General features: G+C 37.4%; 1 protein-coding gene across 4 annotated transcripts in view; it reads left to right on the top strand.

Moving 5' to 3' along the window:
* The first annotated feature begins 22,053 nt into the window (after window positions 1–22,053).
* Window positions 22,054–27,779, top strand: part of LOC114053705 (sorting nexin-16-like) — a 32,187-nt gene continuing 26,461 nt past the window's right edge. The window contains exons 1-2 of one of the 4 annotated variants that reach the window (XM_027876830.1): window positions 22,054–22,142; window positions 23,612–24,083. In XM_027876830.1, the coding sequence (XP_027732631.1) occupies window positions 23,709–24,083 (375 nt within the window). In that variant the 5' untranslated portion in view covers window positions 22,054–22,142; window positions 23,612–23,708. Of the gene's footprint in view, window positions 22,143–22,454; window positions 22,735–22,783; window positions 22,805–23,611; window positions 24,084–27,779 lie in introns of those variants that run through there. The other 3 variants (XM_027876829.1, XM_027876828.1, XM_027876831.1) reach the window with 3 other exon arrangements.

Raw genomic sequence — 27,779 nt, 5'->3', positions numbered from 1 at the left:
AGGAGTAGAAGGAATCAGTATAGTCCAGGTCCTTTTAACAACTACTACAACAAAGATTGAAGAAGGACATAAAAACAAGTAATGATTAGGTACGGAATCAGGATGCATATATAGAAAACAAGGAGGAAAAGATAAAGGGAACAAAAGTCACTTGAATTTCACTTCCATCTGAACTGGTCTAAGGAGGGTAAAAAAGGCACAAACATACACATATATATATAAATTTGAGTATAGAAATACATTAAACTCAACCGGAAAAGAGAATGGGGGAAAGGGAAAATATGAGGGAGGGTAGATTGAGAGAGAGATAAGTAAAACAAAATCTAACTTCAGAGACTAGAATTTGAAGAAGGATTTATAAGAAGAGAAAAATAGGTAAGAGTATGTGATTGGGGTCTGTGTGAGGTGAAAAGAAGAAGGGCGAGGAAGTGGAAGCAGATTTCATCAAGCATAGAGCACTGATACTGACCATACATTCTTCTCTTACTATTCTCTTCTTTTTTTTTTTTTGTTAAGGAGAGCAGGAAGCAAAGAGAGCGAAAAATATAAAAGTATATACACTTAACAATCACAACTATGAACATGAATGGGCTAACCAACTTACAAAATAGAAGAGGATAATAGAACAAATTAGAAAGCAGAATCCAATGTTATTTATAAAAAAAAAAACACAAACATTTCAAGGCAACAGCAAAAATAGATTTGATTAAAAGAGTTAAAGAGAAACTACATTTTGCTGAAAGGCACCAAAGATAATAAAAAAATTTCAGTACTTAATATATATGCACCAAATGGTATAGCATCAAAATGTTTAAAGGAAAAACTAAACTATGTATATGGAAGGCTATCCTTGTACTGGGGGGAAGTCCCCCTCAATGTACCTCTTTCAGACATAGACAAATCTAACCAGAAAATAAAGAATTTTATCATCAAATAGGATTTTTAAAAAGCATAAAATGATTACTGAAAAGATATAGAAAAGAAAACTCTTCATCACTTCATGGTACAATTACAAAAAACATGATCATTTACTAGGGCATTAGAAACCTCACAAATGAAGTAAAATAGATTAAATGTATCTCTTACTTATCACTATGCAATAAAATGCGGGGGCATTGCAGAAAGGATTAAAAAGTAATTAGAGATAAATAACTTTATTCTAAAGAATTGGTCAAAAAAAATCATACTAACAATAGATAATTTCACCAAAGATAATGACAACAATGAAACAAGATACCAAAATTTAGGAAGGCTAGCCAAAGTAATCCTTAAGGAAAATTTATATTTATAAACACTCTCACCAAAAAAGAAAAAAGACAAAGAACAGATCAATAAACTGAGCATGGAATTAGAAAACTATAAAAAAAATAAACATCAAAATAGAAATATTAAAAAGCAAAGAATAGATTTTAAAAAGCAAAAAAATTAAATCAATAAAGAGATAAATCATAACTAATTTGATTTTTAAAAAGAGGTAAACCAAATTACCAATATCAAATATAAAAAATAATTCACAATAAAGAAGAAATTAAGGATATTATTAAAAATTATTTTGCCCAATTATGCGTCAATAAAACTAACAATTTTAATGAAATGGATGAATATTTTATGGATACAAAACAAGACAAAAATAGAAAATTAAAACCTAATATGAGAAAAAGAGGTCAAAGAAATCAAAACATAAATACTTTAAAAACAACTCCCAGGACCAGATGGATTTACAAACAAATTCTATTAAATAGTCAAAGAGTGATTAATTCCAATATTATGTAAACTGTTTGAAAAAAGGGGGACGGGGAGAAACAATGGGGTCCTACAAAATTTATTCTGAAACAAATGTGGTCTTGTAATCTAAATCAAGAAGAGAATGAAACAGAAAAAAAAACTGTAGGCTAATATCCCTAATAAATGAAAAAGCATTTATTAAATGCTTATTATGTGCACAGCATAGTGCTAAGCTCTGGGAATAGAAAAAGAAAAGTAAGGTAGTCCCTGCTGTTACAAGGAACTTACTAATGGTAGATAAAACCCATAAGGTTTCAAGCTAGAATTCAGATTTAAACGGATAATGACACTTTGGGAAAAGTGGCAGAGGAAATGGTAATACATCCTAGTTAATGTCATTTCCACTGATAAATGCATACCAGTTTCTGATACTGAATGACTTGACAGTACTAAAATCTTCAGTGGCAAGAACTTTCTTTTCTGAGTCTCTAGTAGTTGTGTCTGTAGCATCCACAGATGCTAGAAGCTGGGCTAGTGATTAAGAGTTGCTGCCACAACTAGAGCAAAAAAAAAAAAATGTTTTTAATTAGCTATAGCTATATAGGCTACAGCAACACATCACAAAATAAATTATACAAAAAACCAGGTTGCATCTATATCAGGAATGCAATATTAGGTCAATATTAGGAAAACTATTAATAAAATAGACCATAACAAGAAAAATATGATTACATCAATAGATTCAGTAAAAATCTTGACTAAAATACTCATTTCTGTTAAAAACCCAAGAATGAATAGACCTTTCCTTAATATGGTAAATTTGTTGTTGTTCAGCCATGTTCAATCATGATCTTCATGACTCAGTGGATTATAGCACACCAACACTGTCCGTGAGATTTTCTTGGCAAAGATACTGAAGTGGTTTGCCATTTCCTTCTCCAATGGATTAAAGCAAATAGAAGTTAAATTACTTGTCTAGGGACACACAGCGAGTTCAGTGACTGAGGCCAAATTTGAACTCAGGTCTTCCTGACTCCCGGTCTAGTATTCTATCCACTGAGCCACCTAGCTGCTTCCAGGATGGTAAATAGTATCTATCTAAAACCAATGGTCAGCATTACATGCAGTGAGTATAAATCAGAAGCCCTTCCAATTAGATTAGGAGTAAGGTGTTTCATTACTGCTATTTGATATTGGGCTGGAAATACTAGTTGTAGCAATAATTCAAGAAAAAGAAATTGGAATAATCACAAGCAAAGATAATTTTTTTTCACAGATGATGATTTGTTTTAAAAAGCCTAGAGATTCAACCTAAAAATTAATCAAAACAATTAATCACTTCTGTAAAGTTACAGAATATAAAATGAATCCATATAAATCATCAGCATTTCTGTATATTACCAATAAATCTGTCAGGAAGAAACAGAAAAAGAAATTCCATTTAAAATAACTACAGAATGTAGAAAATGCTTAGGGGTCTATCTACAAGATTCACAGGAACTATATTAATACAACTACAAAATAACTTTTTTGGAAATAAAGACAAATCTAAACACAAAAGAACCTAATACAGCTAAAATTAGGAACCAGTTAACTAGGAAAATTCTCATTTCCAAAATATATAGGGAACTGATTAAAATTGACAAAAATAAGAGTAATTACTAAATTGATGAATGGTCAAAATATATAAACAGGTAGTTTTTAAATGAAGAAATCCTAGCTATCAACAACTATATGAAAAAGTGCTCCAAAACATTACTAATTAAAAGCAAGTCTAAAGTTCCATCTAATACCTATCAGATTGATAAAAATGGTAGAAAAGGAAAATTACAAATAGAAGTTAAAAAAAAAAAAAGAGCTCAGTACTTCCAGTGGTTTTGTGAGCTTATCAGGGCTGGTATTCACTCCAGTGGTACAAATTATAATCCATCTATACCTTCTCATCCTATGTAATATTTTTCTATATGATTTACTGTAATCAAAACAATGCCAAAATATACAGTAGAAGGTACCAAAACTTTTGGGTTGTCTCCATTAGAAGATTTAAGGGAGGGTAAATATAAAATCCTCATAGGATGAAAAGGCAGGGATGGGTAGGTTTTGAACTACACCATCAGAGAAAATCCACATTACTGATATCAAAGATCCATGGAAGTATAAAAGTGGTTTGTTTGTTTGTTTGTTTGTTTGTTTGTTTTTTACATCAGCTCATTAGAGTTACAAATTATCATAGCTGAAATGTGGACAAAACATCATTAATGTAATTTCAAAAGTAAGCAATAGTCACATTACTGTATTTTCAACTTTTCTTTAAGAGTAGTGATAGACATTGACTAGGGATAATTTTGACAGCCAAGGGTAGGCTACATTTCTTTCAAATGTGAAAAAAAATTCATCTAGTATTGAAATTTGATAAAAATTAAGGGAAATCTCATTCCAAATAATTACAAAATACATAAAATATCTGGGGATAGATACCAAAGTACACAAAAGACTTTCATAGATTCAATTACAAAGTGCTTCTTAAAGAAGTAAGTAACAACTTAAATAGCCAGAAGAATATTCAGTGCTCACGGCTAGGTTATGCCAATATAATAAAAATGACAAATAGAACCAAATTAATTTATACTTCTAATGCTATATCAATCAAATTACCAATGACATATTTTATATAATTTGGTAAATTAATAACAAAAGTCATTTATAAAAACAAAATGACTATCAAGGGAAATGATGTTAAAAAAAAAAAGTAAAGGGGAAATAACTCTTCCAGACCTCAAACTACATTATAAAGCAGCAGTCATCAGCACTATCTGGTATTGGTTAAAAAACAGAAAGATAGATCAATGGAACAGATTAGTCAATCAGGATTCAGAAACAATGGGACTCAATAATCCAGTGCTTGATCAAGTGGAAAACATAAATTACCTAGCCTCTTTATTTGATAAAAACTGACGGGGAACTGGAAAGCAGTCTGGCAGAAATTAGGCATAGACCAACACCTTACACACTATATTCTAAATGGATACATGTCCTTAATGTTAAAGATACTATTCTTAAATTTTTGTTAGAAGAGAAACAGATCATATGCCTCTCACAGCTATGAACAGGAGATATATTCTCAACAAAACAAGAGTTAGAGGCAATTACATAAAATAAACTAGATAACTAATTACCTGAAACTGAAAAGCTTTGACACAGACAAAATTAATGCACCTAGGATAAGAAGGGAAATGATCAAAAGGGAAAAAAAAGTCTTTGCATTAAATTTCTCTGATAAGGATTTGGTATCCTAGACATACATAAGCGTTTAATATGTGTGTTTGTGTGTATACATGACTAATAGTCATTTCCCAATAAATGGTTAAAGGGTATGAACAACTAATTCTCAAAAGAAAGAATCGCAAAACATCCACACCCACATGAAAGAATGTTCCAAATCACTAGTAATAAGAAAACTGAAAATCAAAACAACCTAAGGCTTTACCTTACACCCTGCAAATTGGCAAAAATGATTTTAAAAACAGCAATAGTCAATATTGGAGGGATTATGGAAGGATAGGAACAATAATATATTGTTGGTGGTGTTGTGAAAGGGTACAACCATTTTGGAAAGCGGTTTGAAATTATGAAAATAAAGTGACTAAAATGTCATAATCTTTAAACCAGAGACTCCATTACTGGACTTATATCAGCAAGTCATTGATAAGAAGTCCCCATGTACTCCTAAATATTTATAACTACTTTGCATGATAGCTAAGAATTAGAAACAAAGTAGATGCTCATCAATTGAGGAATGGCTAAACAAATTGTGTTACATGAATGTAATGTAATATTACTGTGGTGTGAGAAATAATGTGTATGTGATGAATACAGAGAAACAATGGAAAGATCTTTGTGACCTGATACAGAATGAAGAAAGCAGAGCCAAGAAAACAATATACACAGTAACCACAACAATATAAATAGAATAACAACACACCAAAAAAAATAAAAAATAAATGTAACAAAATTATAAAGATCAAGCAGGACTCAAATGAAGAGCTATGAGATACTCCCAATCTATACCTTAATGGAGGTGTTACACATTGCAAATGTTTTTGGACTTTCTCAATGTTTCAATCAGTTATGCTAATTTTCTTTCTCTCCAAAAAAATTCATTTGTCATATGGGATGGCTCTCTAGAAAGGGGAAGGAAGGGATATGGGAGATAATCATGGTGACATAAGAAATAGAAAATATTAACAAAAAATGTATAAAAATCACAAAATTATTTCAGTCCATAGTAAATGACAAATGTTTAATATTTTTAAAGTATCATCCATATCAACTACAAAAACATCAAAAATTCATTTAGTGCAGTTGTTACATAATGTGCCATGCAACCAATCCCACTGTTGTTTATACTTCATTTTCAGAGGACCAATGACATCACAGGATGATTTGTTGACCTGCTCATTAATTACATTTAAGTGAGGCAGAGCTGCACAAAGTTGTCAACCTCAATCTCTCTTTTCAGAGTCATCAAAGTCCAGTGGCAAAACAAAAGTAAAAATGACTAGTGATGGCCTGGAATGCAGTGGATGTCTTGGAGTCTTCTATGTCTGACCAAGTTCTAAGTGCTCCACAGTAGCTTCTTCAGCTCCCTTCACGGCCATTGGGACAAATCATTCTCAACCATTCATTCTGCCAGGGAAGTCTTCACATGCTTGGAGTAGACACCAACCTAAATCACCCAGGTCTGATGCCTGTTGGTTACCCTAAAACTGGATTAGCCTGTCTGCCAAAATGGTTTTACCAAGGTGTAGCCCGCTACAGCTTCTTGGAACCACAGATGAAAGTTGAGTGCCAGGTGGACACCAAAGGTAGTTGAGCAGCCCTGAAAAGGGCTTGGCAAGCCCTCACACTAGAGGTGCTAGTCCTCCCTGAACACTGTAGTCATTCAACACTATCAAGAATATATTCTTATAACTTGTACATTTTGAACCTCCAAAATTTATAATAGCCTTACCAGCTGAAATTGTAGGATTAGTGGATAACTTGAGCTCAGGAGCTCTGAGCTACATGTGCCAAATTGATCAAATCTTGGCACTATGTTCAATATTGCTATAGTGAGCACATGGGAAAGGGGGGTGGGCAATCAGGTTACCAAAGGATGGGAAAACATGATCGGTTTGGAAAATGGAGCAGGTCAAAGCTCCCATGGTGATAAGAGTGGTCATACCTGTGAGTAACTCATACACTTCCAGCCTGAGCAAAACAGAGAGACCTAGTCCTTAAAAAATAAAAATAAACAACAAAATGGAAATAATAAACACCTAACTCACAGCATTGTTTTAGGGATCAAATGAATGAAAATGCATGTGTTAATTGCTTACTATGTGCCAAGCATTATGCTAAGCACTGAGGATACAAGTAAAAAAAATCAACACAGTCTGTACTCTCAAGGACCTTATCTTCTAATTGCAGAGCTCAACAAATTAAAGTTCAACTACAGGGCAGATGGAAAAGCCTTTAAGTCCTAAAAGTATTGTGGTGCAGCAGATGGTGAGGCCCAGAAGTTCTTATGTAGGTAGATGAGAGTGCTGGAGGACCTGTAAGGCACAGAGGCAAGGTAGATAATACGGTCAGGAAGATCTTAAGAGGCAGTAGCAGGGCAGATAGTTATCCCAATGATCCTGATCCTCTATCTCATCAGGAGGATTAGAATTGTTGATTTCCATCTTAGTCCCATGAGGAGTCAAGCAGCCAAGGCAATGAAGGAAGGCAAGGAAAGAGGGCACTTATGGTAAAGTGCTTTTCCAGTTTTAAAGTACTACGTAAGTGTTAGTTATTATTAAAATTATTCCATTCAGGGTTTACCAATGACCTCTTAATAGCAAAATCCAACATCCATTCTTTTTCTTCTCATTCTCCTTGACCTTTCTACAGCCTTTGATGCTATTGACCTTACCCCTCCTTCCTAGGTGCTCTAATCTCCCTTGACTTCTGTAGCATTGCTCCCTCCTGGTTCTCTTCCTATCTGACAACTCACCAAGTGTCCTCCAAAGCTTTATCTTTGTGCCTCTTCTCTTCTGCCTTTAAGCTCTATCTTTTAGTGATTTTTCATTCAATCCTAATCCTTCATCACATTTACACAGATAATACCCAAATCTCTCCCCTGAACTCCCCCATCCCCAGCTCCTTGCTGGACATCTCCACTTGAATATACTATTGGAATGTCAAACAATATATCCAAAACAGAACTGATTATTTCTCCCACTCAAAAAAAAAAAAAGTGATGTCCTTCCTCCCAACTTCACTATTTCAATCAATACCACAAAATTACAGTACCTCAGTTTTGGAAGAGAAGTCACATATCTAAAATATCACCACAATAATACTGTATTTAATTGTATTGTATCCAAGAGGATAAAATACATATTTATTAGTTTGTATAAGAGAGGGTATTTCCCCTAACCCACCTCAACTAACGTAGACACAGGAGACCCAGAATATAACCACACAGTACCAAGAAGTATAAAGGAAGTGTAAAGGCATTTTTCAACCATCAACATGTGAAGAAGTTTCTTAATCAGTTTGACAGGATGATCAAACCGATACTCCTAGGACAGGATTTGATAAGAAAATAAAACTGATGTTATTTGGCCATTAATGGTCCATTAGATGGATGCAACGTAGAAAACATCTAGCAATTGCCTTTGAGAATCAGTCACACACTATGGGCTTATATAGAAAGAAAAAAAAAAAAGGAAGTCATCCAGCAGTTGTAGTTGACAATTAAAGGTAATAATTGAGATCCTTGTGCCTATACCAGAATGCAAAGAGGGAAATGAGGGATTCTTTCCTCCCCGCTCCATTAGCCATGCCATCAGAGCTACTGGACCAGTAAGAAATACTATATCCAGAATGGAGCATAGATACACACTCTAGAAAAACAAAAATACAAAGTTATAGTCTCATGCGTAAAAAGTCAACTTCAGGGAGAGTAGAATTAAGACCTGGACCAGGGAAAAGAGCACAGGCATACCTCATTTTATTGTATTTGGCTTTATTACACTTTCAAGATAAGGTTTTTTTGTTTTGTTTTGTTTGTTTTTACAAATTGAAGGTTTGTGATAACCCTGGGTCAAGCAAGTCCACTGGCATTTTTCCAACAGCGTGTGTTCACATCATGTCTCTGTGTCATTCTGGTAATTATCACAATATTTCAAACTTTTTCATTATTATTATTATATCTGTCATGGTGATCAGAGACCAGTAATCTTTGATGTTATTATTGTAATTGTTTTAGGGCACCATGAACCATGCTCATTTAAGACATTGAACTTAATAAATGTGTGTATTCTGATTGCTCCCCTTACCAATCATTCTCCCTCCTTTCTCCCTCTTCAGGCCTCCCTATTTCCTGAGATATGACAATATTGAAGAATATTACATAAACTCAGTTGATAAAGTAGCAGCAGGGTTTGTCAAACAGCATCACATGCTATAGAGAAATCTTTTTGTGAAAGAAAGAGTCAATGAATATAGCAAACTTCACTGTTGTCTTATTTTAAGAAATTGCCACACCTACCCCAACCTTCAGCACCACCGCCCTAATCAGTCAGCAGCCATCAACATCAAGGCAAGAGCTTTCACCAGCAAAAAGATTACAATTTGCTGAAGGCTCAGATGACGGTTAGCATTTTTTTTTAGCAATAAAATATTTTTAATTAAGGTATGGCATTTTTTTACAAAGTACTATTGCACACTTAATAGACTACAACATAGTGTAAATATAATTTTTACTGGGAAACCAAAAAATTCGTGTGACTAGCTTTATTGTGGTGGTCTAGAACCAAACTCCCAATATCTGTGGGGTGTACCCATAGATACGAGGAGCCTAGCTGGCCAACCCAGCCAGCAAAGATGCTGCACAAAACGTAGATAAATGAAGGTTCTATGAAGAGGAAAATATTTCCAAAGCCTGAATTACCAGGAGCTGTACTTTTGCCATATAGGTGTCCTGCATGTGTGCATTACTATTACTGTACTATAAATTTGATTCCACTATTACATGCTGTATCTGTGGAAGGTATCCCCCAGTTAATGGAAGAAATGTTTTGTAACTTGTTATACTATCTTCATATCTTCACTAAGAGCTAATTGCATCTACTAATGGGAAGAACATCAGTGGTTGATTGTTAGCTACAATGAAAGATACCCACAGGGTTACTCCTAGAACCTGAGGGTAGTAGCCCCTCTGGGCACCCAGCCTGCCAGTTCTAGCACCAGTTGGAGTAGCCCAGAGAGGAATTAGATTTAAGACCTTCCACAATCAGATCTTAATCTGCTTTTTCAGCTTCATTTTGTTCTATTACCTACATGTATTCCATGTTTCAGCCAAACTTGACTACTAGCACTATTCCAGTCTCATCCTGCCCTTTCTCTTTACTACGTATTCTTTCATATAGTCTCCCTTATCTGGAGAGCCCTCCATCATCCTTATTGAAATCTTTCTCATCCTTCAATTCATTGTTTAGATGCCATCTCTTCCCTACAACCCACTCTTATGCCCCCACCTGAAAGTGAAATTTCCTTCCTCAGATTTTCCTAAAACACTTCTCTTATGCACCTTATCACATGCTACCATATTTTATATTTTTTTGTGTATGTCATATCATTGTAATAAATGCTAAGTTCTTTGAAGATATGCTTTTTTTAGTAGATAAAAATGCTGGCCTTGAGGTGAGGAAGAGCCAGTTTCAAATCCTGCCTTTGACAATAGCTATGTGACCATGGAAAAGTAATTAGTCTCTCTGACCCCCACTTTCTTCAACTGTAAAATGGAGATAATACCTACAATATCAACCTTACCAGGTTGTTGTGAAGTTCAAATGAGATAACATATACAAAATTATTTGAAAACTTTAAATTACTATGTGTCAGTTATTATCTTTATTTTTGTTATTGATAGATTTAGACCTAGAAGCAACCTCAGAGATCATCTAGTCCAAACCCTTCTTTATGACTTCTTAAGTAGTCATAAAGATATTAGATAGAAGATCTAGGATTTGAACCCAAATCCTTGATTCCAAATCCAGCACTCTTTTATACCCCAAGCATCTAGCAGAGCACAGTTAATACTTAATAAATGTTTCCTGAATTAAATTAAATTGAATCTACTATCATAACAATATTATCAATAAGTCTTCAGAAATTCAAGGGAAAAAATAATTATATAATTGTCTATCTCCTACCTGGCAGGGCATCGAATTCAAAAACTTTTACACGAGTTCAATGTTTTGTGAAAATATCTTACTAAGAACCAACATTTTTGTACCTAATTGAATTTGTCATAATGGGGTGACACATGAAGTTTTGCCCAACTCTCTTGCAGAATATTTTTAAGTTTCTGGAGCAAGAATATTTGTTTCACAATTGTTTTACAATTCATTCATGCTGATGAAAATTTAGATTTAAACAATGAATAAATTAGCTTAAGGTTACAATCTAAGATTCACAATGTGAAAGTGTTTTGAATTGATGGGGGTAACAATGTTAGTAACAACTGTGTCATTCGTTGATGGGGGTAGCAATGTTAGCAATAATTGTGTTGTTAGCAACAATTGTGTCAGCAACAGTTGTTAGACAATAAGGAACCCCTCCTGCCCAAGATAAGTATGTTTTAACCAACAAATGCATTATCCAGACTGGACGTTGGCCACTAAATCATAGAAAGAATTTTCCTTAAGTAGATGTCTGCACAGTAATAGCAAAAATTGTTCTTTAGTTGAATTTGTAAAGAGGCTTATTATAATATCATTACCATACATTAATACCTCCCCCATGAGTTTTTCAGTATGTGTTATGGGTAGCCATCTGTGCAGTACTACTTTGCCTTTGTGTATGTTTTTGTAACCAGGGGATTGTGGCTTGAACCAGATCCAGGATATTTGGATCAGACCCAGAATATTTGGTGGTGCTTTCTGCTCTTTAAAATTCCCTGTCTTGCTTTGTTGGGCTGCTAGCTCTTCTAAGGAAGCTAGCTCACTTGCTGAAAGTGTCATCTTCAATAAATGCCTTTGCTTCGGTTGGAGATGGTCTGAGTCTGTGAATTCTTTTGAGACGACCCTGCAACACACCTTGAACCTCAACAATGACACATAGTAAGTACCATATAAATGTTAGCTGCTATTACTATTACACTGTGGTACCAGGGCTACAGACATGCATATTCTTACATGGTGTTGCCTAAATGGATGATAGTACAGAACTGTCAGATTAACTGGAGTGATGATCAATGGATTGATGAAAACCTAAAGGGAAATGTTATAGAGTCCTACACTTGTCCTTGCTTTGTTCAATATTTTTAGCCATGACTTAAATGGCATCCCTATGAAATACATGGACAAGATAAAATTGTGAGAAGGAATCAATACAGAAAATGGATCCAAAAGGATCTCAACAGGCTAGAACAGTAGACTAAAACTAACCAGATGAAATATAATGGGGATAAATCTATAGTCTTGCACTTTAACTTTTAAAAAAAAATCAATTGTACAAAAGGAAGGATGAGAGAAGCCTGGTTAGAAGACAGTTCAAGTGAACCATATTTAAAGAATCAAAGAATCTCGAATTAAAAGGGATCCCAGAGATCATCTAATCCAACTATTCCTGAAAAAGTTCCACCTTCTAAATATGCCGAATTAGTGATGTTTCATCACTATTATGAAAATCTTCAGTGAAGGAAAACCTACTTCCTCTCTAGGCAGTCCATTTTACTTTTGGATAATTTTAATTTTGGGGGATTTTTTTTAGATCAATCTGAACTCTGCCTCTATGTAACTTTCACCCAGTACTCCTAGGTTTGCTCTGTGGAGTCAAACAGAAAAGTCTGATCCTGTTGAATCAATAATTTGTCTTCCATGTGACGGTCCTTCAAATAATTGAAGACAGCTAGAATGTCTCCCTTAAGACTTCTCTATTCCAGTCTATAATTCAGTTACTTTAACTAATTCTTATGTAACATGGATGTTGCATGTTATGTGTTGAGAGATATGACTACTGATTGGCATAGAGTCTTCTGAGCCCAGGATGCTGTATATAGCATGTCAGAGAGAGAGATGAGTGTGAGGAGAAAGAGGTAGTGAAGGAAGGAAACAAGCAAGTAGCAACTTTGGAGACCTCCATGGACCTAGTCACAGGCATATGGAACTAGCTGTCCCCTCAACATGTTCCATGTTTCTCCAAAGCTGGAAATCACAACCTCATCAGGAATTAGGTGGGCTAAATCCCACTTAATCCCAATTAGTCTCTCTATTACACTTATACAGCATTGATGTCAAGATCTTTCACCATCTTGGTTGCCTCTACGTGGATGCTCTCCAGCTTATTGATGTCTTTCATAAAATATGATGTCCAGAACTTAACACAATACTCCATGTGTGGTCCATCAGGACAGAGTACAATAGGATTATCACTTCCTGGATCCTGTACCTCAATGCATCCTGAGATAGTTGTTTTTGGGTTTGGAATTTTTTGTGAGGTTTTTGGTATATTACACTATTGACCATAAAACTCCCAAATCTTGGTCAGATGAACTGTTGTCTAGCTTCACCTACTCCATCTTATACTTGTAAAATTGATTTTTGAAATCCAAATGTCTGACTACATATACTTAATGAATCTAAGTAGATTTGGCCCAATGCTCTGGTTTGTCAACATATTTCATATTACTTCTTTTTAATACTCTCTATTCCAGACAAACTTGTCTAAAATCTGTCACCTCTGTAGGACATTCCATTTCCTACTTCTGGACTCTTAGCACAGGAAATTTTCTGTGTCGTTACCCATTCTGCCTCTTGTAATCCCTAGCTTCCTTCAACGTCCAGCAAAGATGGCTCCTCCTCAGACCTTTTCTTTTCCCTCGTGCTCTCTCCTTATTACTTTTTACATACTTTGTACTTCCTAAACTTATTTGTACCATCCCAGGACAATGTAAGCTCCTTGAAGGTAGGGACTATCTTATTGTTTTTCTATCTCTTGTACTAATGTTGCAGAATAGTTAAAAGATGTACATGGATAGAAATTTACTCACCAGGAATTCACTACACCATTGTAATCACAGGTCAGGACAAAAAAATAAAATAAAAACCCCAGTATATAATACAGTTCTTTACACATAGTAGGCACTTAATGTTTATTGAATTCAATTTATTCGAATCTGGATCACGCCTCTGTCATTCAGTGTTTTCATTATTCCTACCAGCTTTGAGCCAGCCACAAATCTAATACATATGCTATGTCTTTTTCCAGGTCATTGATTTTTAAAAATATTTAATAGAACAAGGCCAATGATATATCCCTGGGATACTTCACTAGAGACTTCCTACCAAACTAACAAATATCTGCTTCCTCAGCTTCCCACCTTACCTCCCCAAATGAGAAATAAAGAAAAGTAATACTCCTATTACAAACATATTAGGTCAAGGAAAACATTTCAGCATTGGCAATTACAGAATTATTAATAACCACTCTTTGGGTCTGGCCATTTAACCAGTTTCAAACTAACTTATTTTAATTGTCATCGAGTCAACTCTTTTAATCTCTCATAAATAGACTTATAAATGTTTCCTAAAATCCTGATAAACTGTATCTATAGCATTCCCCTAATTTACCAGTCTGGTAATCTTGTTTAAAAAAAGAACTGAGGTTCTGTCACAATCTGTTTCTCATGAAGTCATGCTGGATCTTTGTGATCACTGCCTGCTCCAAGTATTCACAAATCATCTCTTAAAGTTTTTCTTTAATTTTACCAGAAATTGAAGTCAAGCTTCTTGACTAGAAGCAGCTAGATGATAAAGGAATAGAGTGCTGAATCTAGACTCAGGAAGACTAAGTTGAAATCTGGCCTCTAACACTTACTAGCTGTGTGACACTAGTCAAGTTATTTAACCTCTGTCTGCCTCAATTTCCTCAGCTGTAAAATGGAGATAATAACAGCACTTACTTCACAGGATTGTTGTGAGGATCAAATGAGATAACACTTGCAAAGCACTTAGCACAGTGCCTGGTACATAGTAGGTGTTTAATAAATGTTTGTTCCTCTCTCCTAATTGGCCTATAGGTTGTATCTCAGTTTTTTGAAAATTGGGATATTTGATTTTCTTCAAATCCTTCTGTATCTTTCTAATTCATTATCTTTCAAGGACAAGTAACAATAGTTCAAGAATCCTATATGCCACTTCTTTTAGTATCCAAGGATGTTTTTACTTGACATCAGAGCAGTTAGGTGCTCTCTTATTCTGTTCTTATTTATCTGAAGTATCAACTCCCTTTTAGGAACTTTTCTTTTCTTTCCAGTCCAAAACTTATTCTCCTTCATAGGGAAAACAGAAATAAAACAAGAATTGAGTAATCCGCTCTCTCTCATGATAATTTATCTTTATTCCATGTACCCAGAGCAGTAGTATTATATCTTTGATTCTACCACTTTTCTACAATATGTTGTTGTTCAGTTATTCAGCTGTGACCAACTCTTCATGACCTCATGGACCATAGTATGCCAGCCCCTTCTATATCCTCCACTATCTCCCGAAGTCTGTCCAAGCTCATGTCTTCCATGACACTATCTATCCATCTCATCCCCTTCTCCTTTTGCTTTCTATCTTTCCCAACATCAGGGTTTTTCCCAATAAGTCCTGTCTTCTCATTATGTTGCCAAAGTATGCCTCAGCTTTTGTATTTGTCTTTCCAATGAATAATCTGAATTAATTTCTTTAAGTATTGACTAATATCCTTGATGTCCAAGGGACTGACTCTCAAAAATCTTCTCCAGCACCTCAATTTAAAAGCATTGATTTTGCAGTGCTCAACTTTCTTTACAATCCAACTCTCATTGCCATACATTGCTACTGGAAAAACCATCACTTGACTATATGGACCTTTGTTGGCAAGGTGTTGTCTCTGCTTTTTAGTATGTTGTCCAGATTTGCCATATCTTTCCTTCTAAGGAGCAAGTTTCTTTTAATTTCATGGCTGCAGTCACTGTCTGCAGTGGTCTTTGAGCCCAATAATATAAAATCTGACACTGTTTCCATTTCTTCTCCCTCTATTTGCCAAGGAGTGATAGAACCAGTTGCCATGATCTTAGGGTTGTTGGGTTTTTTTAAATCTTGAGCTTCAAGCTAGCTTTTACATTCTCCTTCTTCACCCCCATCAAGAAGCTTCTCAATTCTTCTTTACTTTCTACCATCAGAGTGATTTCATCTACATATCTGAGTTTATTGATATTTCTCCTGGCAATCTTAATTCTGGCTTTTGATTCAGCCAGCCTGGCATTTCACATGATGTACTCTGCATATAAGTTAAATAAGGTAACAGCATAGAGCCTTGTCATATTAATTTCCCAATCTTAAACCAATCAGTTGTTCCATGTTCTGCTCTATCTGCTGCTTCTTGACCCACATACAGGTTCCTCAGGAGACCAATAAGATGATCCGGTATTCCTATCTCTTTGAGGACTTGCACCTTTTGTTGTGATCCACAGAGTTAAACACTTTAGTGTAGTCAATGAAGCAGATGTGTGTGTGTTTTTCTGGAACCTTCTTGCTTTCTCCATAATCCAAGTGGTGTTAGCAATTTGGTCTCCTCTGCCTCTTTGAAAATCAGACTACAATTCTGGGAATTTTTGGTTCACATATTGCTGAAGCCTAGCTTGCAAAATCTTAAGCATAACCTTGCTGGTATGTGAAATGAGTGCAATTGTTTGATAATTTGAACATTCCTTGGTATTGCCCTTTTTTGGGATTAGGATATAAGCAGATCTTTTCCAATCCAGTGGTCAATGTTGAGTTTTACAAATTTGCTGGCATATTGAGTACAATACTTTAACAGCATCAACTTTTAGTATTTTATATAGCTCAGCTGGAATTCCATCATCTCTGCTAACTTTACTGTTCCCACATTATAAACATGCTTTTTAAAAAATCCTTTTTGTTTTTAGCTTTCCTTGCTAGTTTTATCTCAGGCTGAGCTTTAGCACTTTTGATATCATTGTTACAGGATTATGCCATACTTTTGCATTTATCTTCCCTAACTTGTTCTTCTATCTTCTGTAGATGCCTTTTGAAAAACTAAATTATTTATAAGTTTCCTGTGTATCCACATCATTCTCTTTTAACAGTTGCCCCTTTTCCTTCTTATCAGAATTTTTTTCTAGCTTCAGTATGAGATGGTGTTGTGACAGACTGTCAATTCCTTTCTTCTGGCCTCTACTCTCCTATGAACATCTATGCTCTTTCCCTTTTCTGGCTCATTCTCTCTGGGGTAGCTTTCTCTCAAAGATAAATTCCTTGTCTCAGTACCTTAGGCAAAATGTGATTTCTCTTTCAAGCAGATAAAAAAACAATAGGAAAATAGGAAAGTAAGTGGTTGTCCCAACTAGCTCACAACTTTCTCCCATACCGCCACCCCCGCAAAAACAAAACAAAAAAAACTGCTGACTCATTCCCTAAAATATTCAGGTCCCATTTTTTCCCTTGCTCTGGGAAGTTATGAAATATGAATAATTTTCCTTTGTTCCGCCTAAGCTCCCAGTCTGGATTTCCTCTGGCAAATTCAATACTACAATTATGAAATGTATTTCTCTTTCTCCTTTCCTCCCGCCCTCTGTTTCTCCCCACTCCCTGTCTCTCACCAACCCTCTTTCTTTCTTTTTGGGGTCCCTCCCTTATTGGCATAGTCTGTATGTTTTGAGTAATGAAACACATAGATCAGCAATGCAATGGTTAACTATATTTATCTTTAAAACAAAAGTTCAACAGAGAATGCACTCAGTAAACCTCTACCCCTAGAAGTAACATTGGGAAGGAGAAAGGACAGAGAAATGAGAAATCACTAGCTTTATTCTCAGCAGTCTAGAAGTTTCCAGAAATCAGTATCTGTTCCATTTGGTTCCTGAACAGCCAAATCATCTAGTCCATACATCTTGGTGTCCCCAGCATTCACTCTTCAGGGCTCCCTATCACTGGAATGGTCATGTCCTAACAACTCTCAAATAGGCACCTTTACTCACATTACACCAGTAACAGTGGCCTTATTTATCTGCTCATCGGCACTTGTCCTTGTTTCCCGGCCAGCTCATTTATATTATAATGTTATTTCTACCCTTTTTCTAACCTTAGGGTTGAAGGATGATGTGTTCATCAAAAACAGATGTATCAGTCCAGAGAAGAGCTGCTGAAAGGCATAGAGGGGGAATGTTGGGAGATTTCCATTCTGACTAGAAGGCATCCATATCCGGCATTCACGACTCCTTGGAAAAATTTCATTCTTTATAGTTTCTCGCCCCTAGATGATTCCCCTTATATTACACATATCCGTGCCAACCAACATATATTTGCTTTAAACCCTTTGAAACCTATTCTTCCAAAATCTAGGAGGCATAAAAGACAACGCCCAGCTTTTCTCTTTTTCTACTGTACATTTTAATATAGGGGTAGCTCATTCTGAAAAAGTTTGAGCCAGGTCACATATAAATATAAACACATGAATCAGGGCAAGAACAATGCCCCCTCGATTGGATCCACCCAGAGCTTTTTCTTTTCATCCTGGTTCCATTCATTTGCTTGGAAGACCAAACAAATCTTGTAGTTGAGAAAACTGAGGGTAATGGGTGAAGGCTGGTGTTCAAACCAGACAGCCTTTAGTGGCTTATTGGAAAGGAAGACTCTAAAATGATGTTGAATAGGTACAATTAGACAACCTAATACCAAGTCAGATAAAGGGTATGGTCATTGACATAGCCCTCCGTAAGTAGAAACTTGGGCATTGTTTATTTGGTAGGCTGTTCTATGTGCCAAATAGCTTGATGTCTAGGGCAAAGAGTCTCCTTTCAGAGGATAAACAACTATTATAGCCAAGTTCTGAGAATTGACAAATTCTTCTTACTGGGTAGAAAAGTCACTAAGTATTTTTATTTTCCCTGAATTCTGTATATGAAGGCCCAGCCTTTCAAAAAAAAAAAACTGTAATTTAAACCTCTGGCTCTATGCTAGAAGTGATAGGAGAGCCCTCTCATTCTTTTACAGAGAAGAGGTTACATCTTAGCTAAGGATTCCCATGGAAACCAGAAGGTAGAAATAAAATCAATTTTGTGCCCAGCAAAACCCCACCTGGAAGTAGTGGGTAATAACCACTGGACCAGCAAAGCACAGTCTAACAGCAATCCTGAGAGTCCATTAGGGAGTAACAAATGGCAGAGACTGCACTCCACACAAGACCAAGGAGAGAAGGGTCAGAAGGAGCAGAATGATGACATCATCAGAAGATATCATCCCTATTACACTGTAGGTATAATGGTCCCTCCATGGTGTTACTCTGGCCAAATGTTTTCCATAGGTGCACCCCTCCACATATGTGACCCTTCACCTATGTTCCTCAGGTAGGTTCACTCTTCTTATTGTTGTATAAATTTGTGGGAGAGTTATGCCCCAAGTTTATGGTAGGGATACATTTAACACTCTTCTTATTATGCTATTTCGTTAAGTGAATTAATGGAAACAGTATTTATTAAATGCTTAGTATGTACCAGGCACTATGCTGCATGCTGGAGATACATAAATACAAAAATAAAGACAGTCTCTACCTCAAGGAGCTTACATTCTAATTGGGGTATACAACCTTTGTTGATGACTATGGAAGACCACTGGTCCAAAAAGTTATTGGGATAGTGAGTGTGAGCCGTAAAGGAGATTAACACACCCCTTCCAGGAGTAATAGCAGAATTTTGTTTTGCTTTTATATCATGGTTCTGGAAAAAAAGGGGGGGGCAGGGAGAAGTGAGGGAGAGATAGTATGAAGAGACAAAGCACCTATCAAAAAGATGGCCCGGGGGTAAAGAGAAACTTGGAGCTGGCCTGAAATAGGCAGCCAGGAAAGACACCTACCAATTAGGACAGCAAAGCTTCAGGCTAGAAGTTCTGGGGCACAACTCTAAGGCACGATCTCTGGTCTGGATGGCAAATGAGGACAGTAATTCAGAAAACAAGTGACTCAATTAATTGTGCCCTCTGGATGACTAGTAAAAGTAAACACATTGTTGGGGATTCATAAGTTATGGTTTCGAGTAGGTACAGACTCATAGAGGGCCTTGAATCTGTAGGACCCATGTACAATTTTGGGTTAGTCCTGCAAGCTATATTGGACCCACATCCAAGTTGAAGGAAGTTCCACCAGGTGCTTTATTAGACCTATATGAAAAGTGTGAGAGAAGGAAGTTCCCCCAGGTGCTACACTAAGATTTCTGCCCCAGCAATAAATTTCTCCTTGTTGGTGAGGATCAGATCCAGAATAGAAATTCCCCTAATTGACCTCCCCACATTTTGAAGGATGAAATTATCATTAAGGCAAGTTAAAAAAAAATTACTAGTTACTCTGCTTTGGGCAAAGTTCTTATTGACATCACTATAAATAAAGTCCCCTATCACTATATCATCTTTCTGCATCAGACATGTGAGCTGTTTTTTGAACTCCTCTATTTCCTGTTTCTGTTCAGGTGATCTGTAGTATACTCCAATGTTACTCATGATTCTTATGATTCTCCTTCTGTTGATCTTCACATGTTCATCACCATGCTTCCTACCTCACTCAACCCATTTTCTGGATTCCCCATTATGAGTCTTTATTTTCTTAACATACAATGCAACTCTGCCCACCTCCCTTGGTCCAATCTTTTCCTTTTGACCATGCAAGAGCTTTCATGACCCTCCAGTCCTTTCATGTGCCTCTTTACACCAAGTCTCAGTAATACCCATGCAGTTAAATTTGTGTCTTCAAATGCAAGTTCACTTTGCCTTTTGGTCATATTTTGTGAATTCTGGGTTTTATGAATGGATTCCTTCTTGAATTTTTGTCTCCTGTGAATTTGTAAGCATTTCTACTGCTATTCTTCTTTCTACATTGTAATGACTCTCTATGATATCTAGCTTGGTGGTTATAGGTAGGCAATTTTCTCCATATTCCTTCCTTCTCAATTAAACACTCTTGTGAATAGATTTGCAAGACCAGAAGGAAGTACATTCTTATCGGCACTTTCAACAGGCACTGCATCCCTGGCCAGTAATTTGTCACTTCTATCAATTGAGCGTTGATCCAGAAATCCACATTCTCAGATACCACCTTCTTAAATAGCTACCTCCCATTTAAGGTTTGCAAAGCACTTTACACACATTAACCCATTTGATGCTCACAACAGCCTGATGAGGTAGATGCTACAGATATTATTAACTCCAATTTTACAGATGAGGAAACACGCTCAGAAAAGTTTAGTGACTTGCCTACAGTCACATGGCTGATAAATGTTGGCATTGGGATTCTTCGCTTGAGCTGTGCTAGATCTACAGATTTCAAAGAACTGCAAACTTCATATGAAACAGCAATGAGGTGCCGAAAGGAAGAAAGAGAGAAAGAGAGAGAGAGAGAGCGCGCTAATGTTTTGAAATGACCATAACTATTCTATTTCTTTCCACTTCTGCCACTGCCTCTTAGAGTGAATGAATATAGGGCATCTCCATCAGGATGTCTCCTATCACCTCAAACTCAACCTGTCCAATACAGAACTTATTAAATTTCCCCCAATCTGCTCCTCTTGACTTCTTTTTGTTCAGGGCACCATCACAGTCACCCACGTGAAAAGCCTTGGTGCTGTCTTTGACTCTTCTCTTCTGCCTCACTTCGGTCACGAAAGCTTATTGATTCTCCCTCCACATTTCTCACGTCCCCCCCGCCCCAAACACACACTGTCTTGATTTCCACCATAAGAGGTTTCCTTGCCTATCACTTAAGCTTAGCATTGCTTCCAAACTAGCAGAATGCCTTCCGCCAGGGTGGACTTGTGAGCGTGAAGGGCAGCTCCTGCTGAGTGCCGCGGTCCAGTCATTTAAGTCACTGTACACCCATCCCCCACATCCCCCTCCCTCCTCAAAAGTCATTAAACCTGCCCAGGTCGGGCACAAATGAGAATCCCGCGATGCCACGGGGCATCTTGGGAACTGTAGTCTTCCAGTCGCCTACAACGGCGTTTTGGGAGTTGCAGTTTTCGCATCCCTGAGGCTCTCGGTCATAAAAACAAACGTTGGGTCGTGAGACGTTAGGCTCCTCCCACGGGAGACAGAGCTCCAGCGGTTTCTCTCTCAGGCCACGACCCGCCCCTCGAACGTAGCGTCACCGCGGCGAATGACGGCCGGAGCTCCAAGGGCTCTCCCTCCGGCGTCTTAGCGCAGCCGGCCGGGGGCTGCTGCGGCCCGAGAGAGCGGGAGCCCGCGAGCCCGCGAGCGGCGCGGGGGCCGGGCTGGGGGTCACGTGAGGCCGGAGCTCTGGCGCCGCCGCTGCTGCCGCCCGGGAGGCCGTTTAACGGTCGTGGCCCCTTTGAGGTACGGAGCGGGGAAGGAGGGGGGGGCTGGGGAGCGCGGCACCTGTTCCCCCGCCCCGCCGCCGCCGCCGGCCGCGGCTTAGGCCGTTGCCGCGCGAGCCCCCCGTCCCCGCCGCGCTCGGCACCACGTGGGGGAGCCGGGGCGCCGAGCGTGGGGCCGGGGCGGTCTGGGCTCGCGCCGTCGCCCGGAAGCCTGCTCTGGCCTCGGTGGGCTCGCGTCGTCGTGCCTGCTCGGAGCTCCGTCGCCCCCCGTCTCCAGCCCCGTTCCCCCCGCCTGCCTGCGGCCGGCCGAGCGCCCAGCCCGGGTTCACCTGCCCCGAGGTGCGGCCGGGGCAGCCCGGGCTTTGCTGTGTTGGCTTCGGCGTTTGGTGGCCTGGCGTTTGTCCGACCCCACCTCCCCTCATACGGCACCCCGAGCCGTGGCCACTCCCGGACCCCGCCTGCCTCAGTTTCCTGAGCTGGAGAAGTAATGGCTCGGCCTCCGAACACGGTTTGTTTGAGGGTTGAGTTTTGTGTTTGCCTTTGGCGTGTGGGACCTCGGCTGCTTAGGGTGATTCAGCAGCTCCGTGGGCGGATCTTGGAAGATGGAGAAGGTAGCGTTGGACGTGTGCGTGTTTGATGCGGGTCTGGATTGAGGAGGAGTTGAGGATAAAATGAATTAACGTGTGTAAAGTGTTTTGCAAACTTTTTAAAGCTCTGTAAATGCCACCTATTGTTAGACCTCCACCACCCCCTTAGGCTGAAAGTTGCTGGGGAGCAGGAACTGTATTTTGCCTTTATTTCCGGAGCTGGGTGAACGACCCGCACCCCGTAGGCGCTTAATAAATGCTGGTTGAATTGACCTGCTTAGTTTGAGGCCGCTAGTTTGCCTCAGCGTAGTTTAATGTGTGTTATCTATCCCTTGGTATATAATCACATGATTACTTAATTACTTTATTATTCCATAGATTGAAAGATAAACTTTTGGGTTTAACTTTTTCCCTGTTAGAGAGTCTGCTGATACCTGTAAAAACTGCACTAAAGAGAGGAAAAATTAATGGTGATAGTATAATTAATGACCATGTATTGAGTCCCAGCAGTTTGGTACAAAGCAGTCAGTGGGGGGGGGGGGAACCTCAATGAAAAGAGTTTATCATATTTAGGAATGTATATATTGCTTTATTTCTGTGTTTTTTTATGTAAATAAGGGAAAAAGTATCAAGGACAACATGCACCCACGGGGAGTGGAAGAAGGGAAAGTTATTTGTACTTACTTTGATTTATGAAATAATTGTGCTTTTGCATGTATGAGTACGATCTTAAGTTTATATAGCACTATGAACCTCAGGTCTTTGGGAGAAGCAGGGAGGAGTTTTACAAGGTATACCTAATCAAACAATTGGCTATAATAATCAATGTGTGTTATTTTTCTGAAAATACAGGCTTTTCCGAATTAGTGTTCACCCATTATGTATTTTGTTTCATTTCTAGACATTGAATTCTTTAGAAGAAAGCAATGGCATCTATATTACTTTCTCTTTAACTGGATGCAAAAGTTGATAGATTTGCTGCAGTATTGCTGAAGAGAATGGCAACTCCTTATGTCCCTGTGCCTATTCCTGTAGGAAATTCTTCTTCAAATTTTACCACAAACAGAAGCCAAAGAAGTTCTTCTTTTGGGAGTATTTCAACAAGTTCAAATTCTTCCAAAGGCCAATCAGAAGATTCTAATGTGGATGGTTACAAAAAGACAGCAGTGCCAGATCAAATGGACAGCAATTCATCTATCTGTAGCAGCCCCCTTATTAGGACTAAATTTACAGGTATAGAATCTTCCATTGAATATTCTGCTAGGCCAGTAGAAAATGAAGAACAAAGTACAGAATCTATGAATTGGGAAGAAAGACCCTCTACACCTACTATATTGGGTTATGAGGTGATGGAAGAAAGGGCTAAATTTACTGTAAGTATTAAGAATACTTGAGAGAAAAAAAGGAAAAAAATATATTGAGATCCCAAAATCATAAAAATATTTTCATTTGACTACCCATTTCATTTCTAGTATTATAAAGTTATTTACAGGTGTGGATTCAAGATAATAATTGTCCCAGTGCTTTAAATGAGTTATGAAATGGTGCTGTAATCAGCTGTATGTGCTTTTGGAAATTAAATATTCATTGAATTTTCCATAAGTATAGTGTGTATCCTTCTACAGGGGCATGTGAATTGATATTGTTGATTTTCTTTGTCCTTGGTTTCACTGAATGTATTAAATCCATAATTTTGCTAGTGTGGGTGTTTTGTCCATTTGGTACAGATCACAACCTCTCCTTGCTTTCTAATAACTTACCTTTTCATAAATCCTTTGCAAAGTATTCACTCAGCATACGAGAAGCTTTCTTCTGGTTTTTGTAATATTTCATGATTACAGTATTCATCTGTTGTGCCTCACTTTTGCTACATAGTCAGCCCACTTCTTTCTGGTCATATGTGTGAGAATAATTTTGATATCTCTACTCAATTTGATAAATATCTACTCAGGTCATTGTCCTTTAATGGGTATCAGTGATTGTGTTAGTGAATGAAATAGAATAGGATTAAGTTTGAGTAAGTTCTAATAGTAGTGCTATTAGGATAAGAGTTGTGATTAATCCACTATATGTTGATAATAATATATATATATTATAAATGATAGATTTATACTATATAGATTTACAGTTTGTTATGTAGGCCTGTATTAACCTGTATTAGGTTTGCTACATGCATGTCAAAAATGACATTGCTGCAAGGTCTAGTTGCCATTCATGAAATCTTCCTCTCTGTTGATCTTAATCCTGTTTTGCTATGAAAAAGACTTTTTTTTTCCAAGTCATGGACCCCTTTGGCAGTCTGATGAAGCCTGTTGACCCCTTCTCAGAGTAGTGTCTGTTGCCTACATTAATTCATAATTGAAGGAGGTGTTAAATTTCAATTAGAGGTTAGTGAAAATAGAGTTGATATTTTTTTTCCTCCAACCAAGATCATGGACTCCATGAGCCTAACCCAAGGTTAAGAATTCTGGTCTAGAGGAAAGCAAAAGTCTTTTAATTCTCAAATATAATCATAAGCTAATTCAGAAACATTAGTGTTAATAGTCTAAAAAAGTTATTTTTACCACCTCTAATACTTCTCAGCTGCTATCACTAAAGGAGCTAAAGAGAACTTAGAACCTAGGGTCCTTTATATACCATTGGGTGGTTTCTGATTAGAACTTTTATTAGATTTAGATTTATATAAAAATGAAATCATACTGTAAACTGTAGGTAAAAGTGAAACGAAAGGATAAGAAAAGGAAATAGAAATGACTAATGGCAGCTAGGTGGCACAGTAAATAGAGTGCTGGCCCTAAAGTCTGGAGAACATGAGTTCAAAACAGGACTTAGACACTTATTAGCTGAGTGACCCTGAGAAAGTCATTTGACTCAGTTTGCCTCAGTTTCTCATCTGTAAAATGAGCAGGAGAAGAAAATGTCAAACCACTCCAGTAGCTTTGCCAAGAAAACCTCAAATGGGGTCATAAAGAGTTAGACACAATTGAAAATGATTGAAAACACACACACACACACGCTTCAGAAAACTCTGAACTTACTGTCTAAATACATTCTAGTTCCATCTCTTTAACTGTAATTGATGTGGCCAAATAGTTTAGCTATTTTCCATTTATATAATGAAATCTTGCCCTGCCTTTCTAAGATGTTGTGAAATCAAGTGGGAACAAGGTTGAAAGGGAGGAGGGGAAGGAAAAAGGCTACAAAAGTACCTCAGGCATAACAGAAGAAACTTTCACCTTTTGTGTTCTAGAGTTGTTCCACCAAAAAGTTAATTTAGACCAATACAGCAGGGTATCTGACTGAGGAACTTTCTGTTTGGGGAGGCAGAAATGCAGTGTTATCAGACTACCCTACCTATTCCATATGATTGTTGTGAGGACCAAATGAAATAATAAAGATGAGAACATTTTGAGAAATTAAGTGTAATTTAAATTTAAAATATTTTATACTTTACTGACTGATCAGATCCATTTATGTACTTCCTCTGATGAAAATCACAACCCATCTGTCTGCTACTCATCCTATGTGACTTTTATCTCTGCCTTTCCACAAATCTTCCACCCAGTATGCTGGAGACTTTCCTCTAGGTGAATGATTTAATTTTCTCAGTAGTACATCAACTGGTTGATCATTTGGAAAAAGATCTCATATTTTGATTAACAACATTAATGTTCATAGTCTAACGAAGTCTTATTTTTACCATCCCTACTACCACTTAGCTGCCATCACTCTAGGCTAAAGAGGGTTACTTAGAAAGAACCTAGAGCAGGAGTTGGGAATCTGCAGTCTCAAGGCTGCAAAGAAGTCAAGGAGAATGAGGATAGGAAAAAGGTCACTAAAAGATCATTGGTAACTTTGAAGAGAGCAGTTTGAGTGGAATGATAAGATCAGAAGTCGGATTTTAAACAGTTAAGAAAAGAGTAAGAGGAAAGAAAGGGAAGGCACCTATGATAAATGCTCTTTCTGAGGAGTTAAACTACAAAGAGCAGAAGAAATGGAACAGGGGTGGGGAACCTGCAGTCTCAAGGCCACACGTGACCCCCTAGGTCCTCAAGTGCAGCCCTTTTACTGAATCAAAACTTAACAGAACAAATCCCCTTGATAAAAGGATTGGTTCTGTAAACCTTGGAATCAGTCAAAAGGCAACACCCAAGGACCTGGAAGGCCACATGTGGCCTTGAGTCTGCAGGTTCCCCTCCCCTGACCTAGGGTCCTCTCTACACTCTTAGGTGATTTTTGCTTAGGACTTCTGTTAGATTTATATTTATGTTAAAATGAAATCATTCCAAAAGCTACAGGTAAAAGTGAAATGAAAGGTGAAAGGATGAGATGAGGAAGTAGAAATAGTTAGTAAAATAATATCCCAATATTTTTACTCATGAAGATTGTTATTAGGAAAATATGATGCTCATGGCTTCATTGTTTAACCTCATTTCCCCTTGCCTCCAGAATGAGGTTCTGTCCCGTACTTCAGTTTCTGATTTTGACTCTCCCTTGTAACCAATAGACATTGGGTATCTGTCATAGATCTCACCTTACTGGTGGCATCATCTAACTTAGTATTTTAACCTGAAGTCTGTGAACTTAGTTTTTTAATATTTTGCCAACTGCATTTCAAAATAATTGATTTCCTTTGTAATTGTGTATATTTTATTGTATGCACTTGAAATTATTCTGGAAGGGGTTCGCAGGCTTTACCACACTGCTAAAGGTGTCCACAACACTATAAAAGGTTAAAAACTCTTGATCTAACTCATTGTGTTAAGCATGCTACATGTAGCTCTTGTAGCCTTTTCCCTCAAGCCTACTTGAAGTACTTGACAAAAATTCAGGCTTTTCATGCAAAACATTTTAAAGAGATAATACAAATCAACAGAACATTTCCCACCACTCATTCATAACGGTAGAGTAGAGTATGATACTACAGTAAAGCCTTGGGGTTAGATATGAAAATAAATAATTGAAAAAGGACATTGTCAAGGAAGAGAAAAAAAACTAGGAAAAACTGAAAAGTAAAAATTTTTGACACTACTGCAAAGAACTAATATTGAACTGTGGGAACTGATTTA

Source organism: Vombatus ursinus, unplaced genomic scaffold, assembly GCF_900497805.2.
Source record: "Vombatus ursinus unplaced genomic scaffold, bare-nosed wombat genome assembly UNPS02014812.1, whole genome shotgun sequence".
In the NCBI taxonomy this organism is placed as follows: Eukaryota; Metazoa; Chordata; class Mammalia; order Diprotodontia; family Vombatidae; genus Vombatus; species Vombatus ursinus.
Note: the sequence above shows the minus strand (reverse complement) of the source record. Positions and strands in the feature narration are given on the sequence as shown.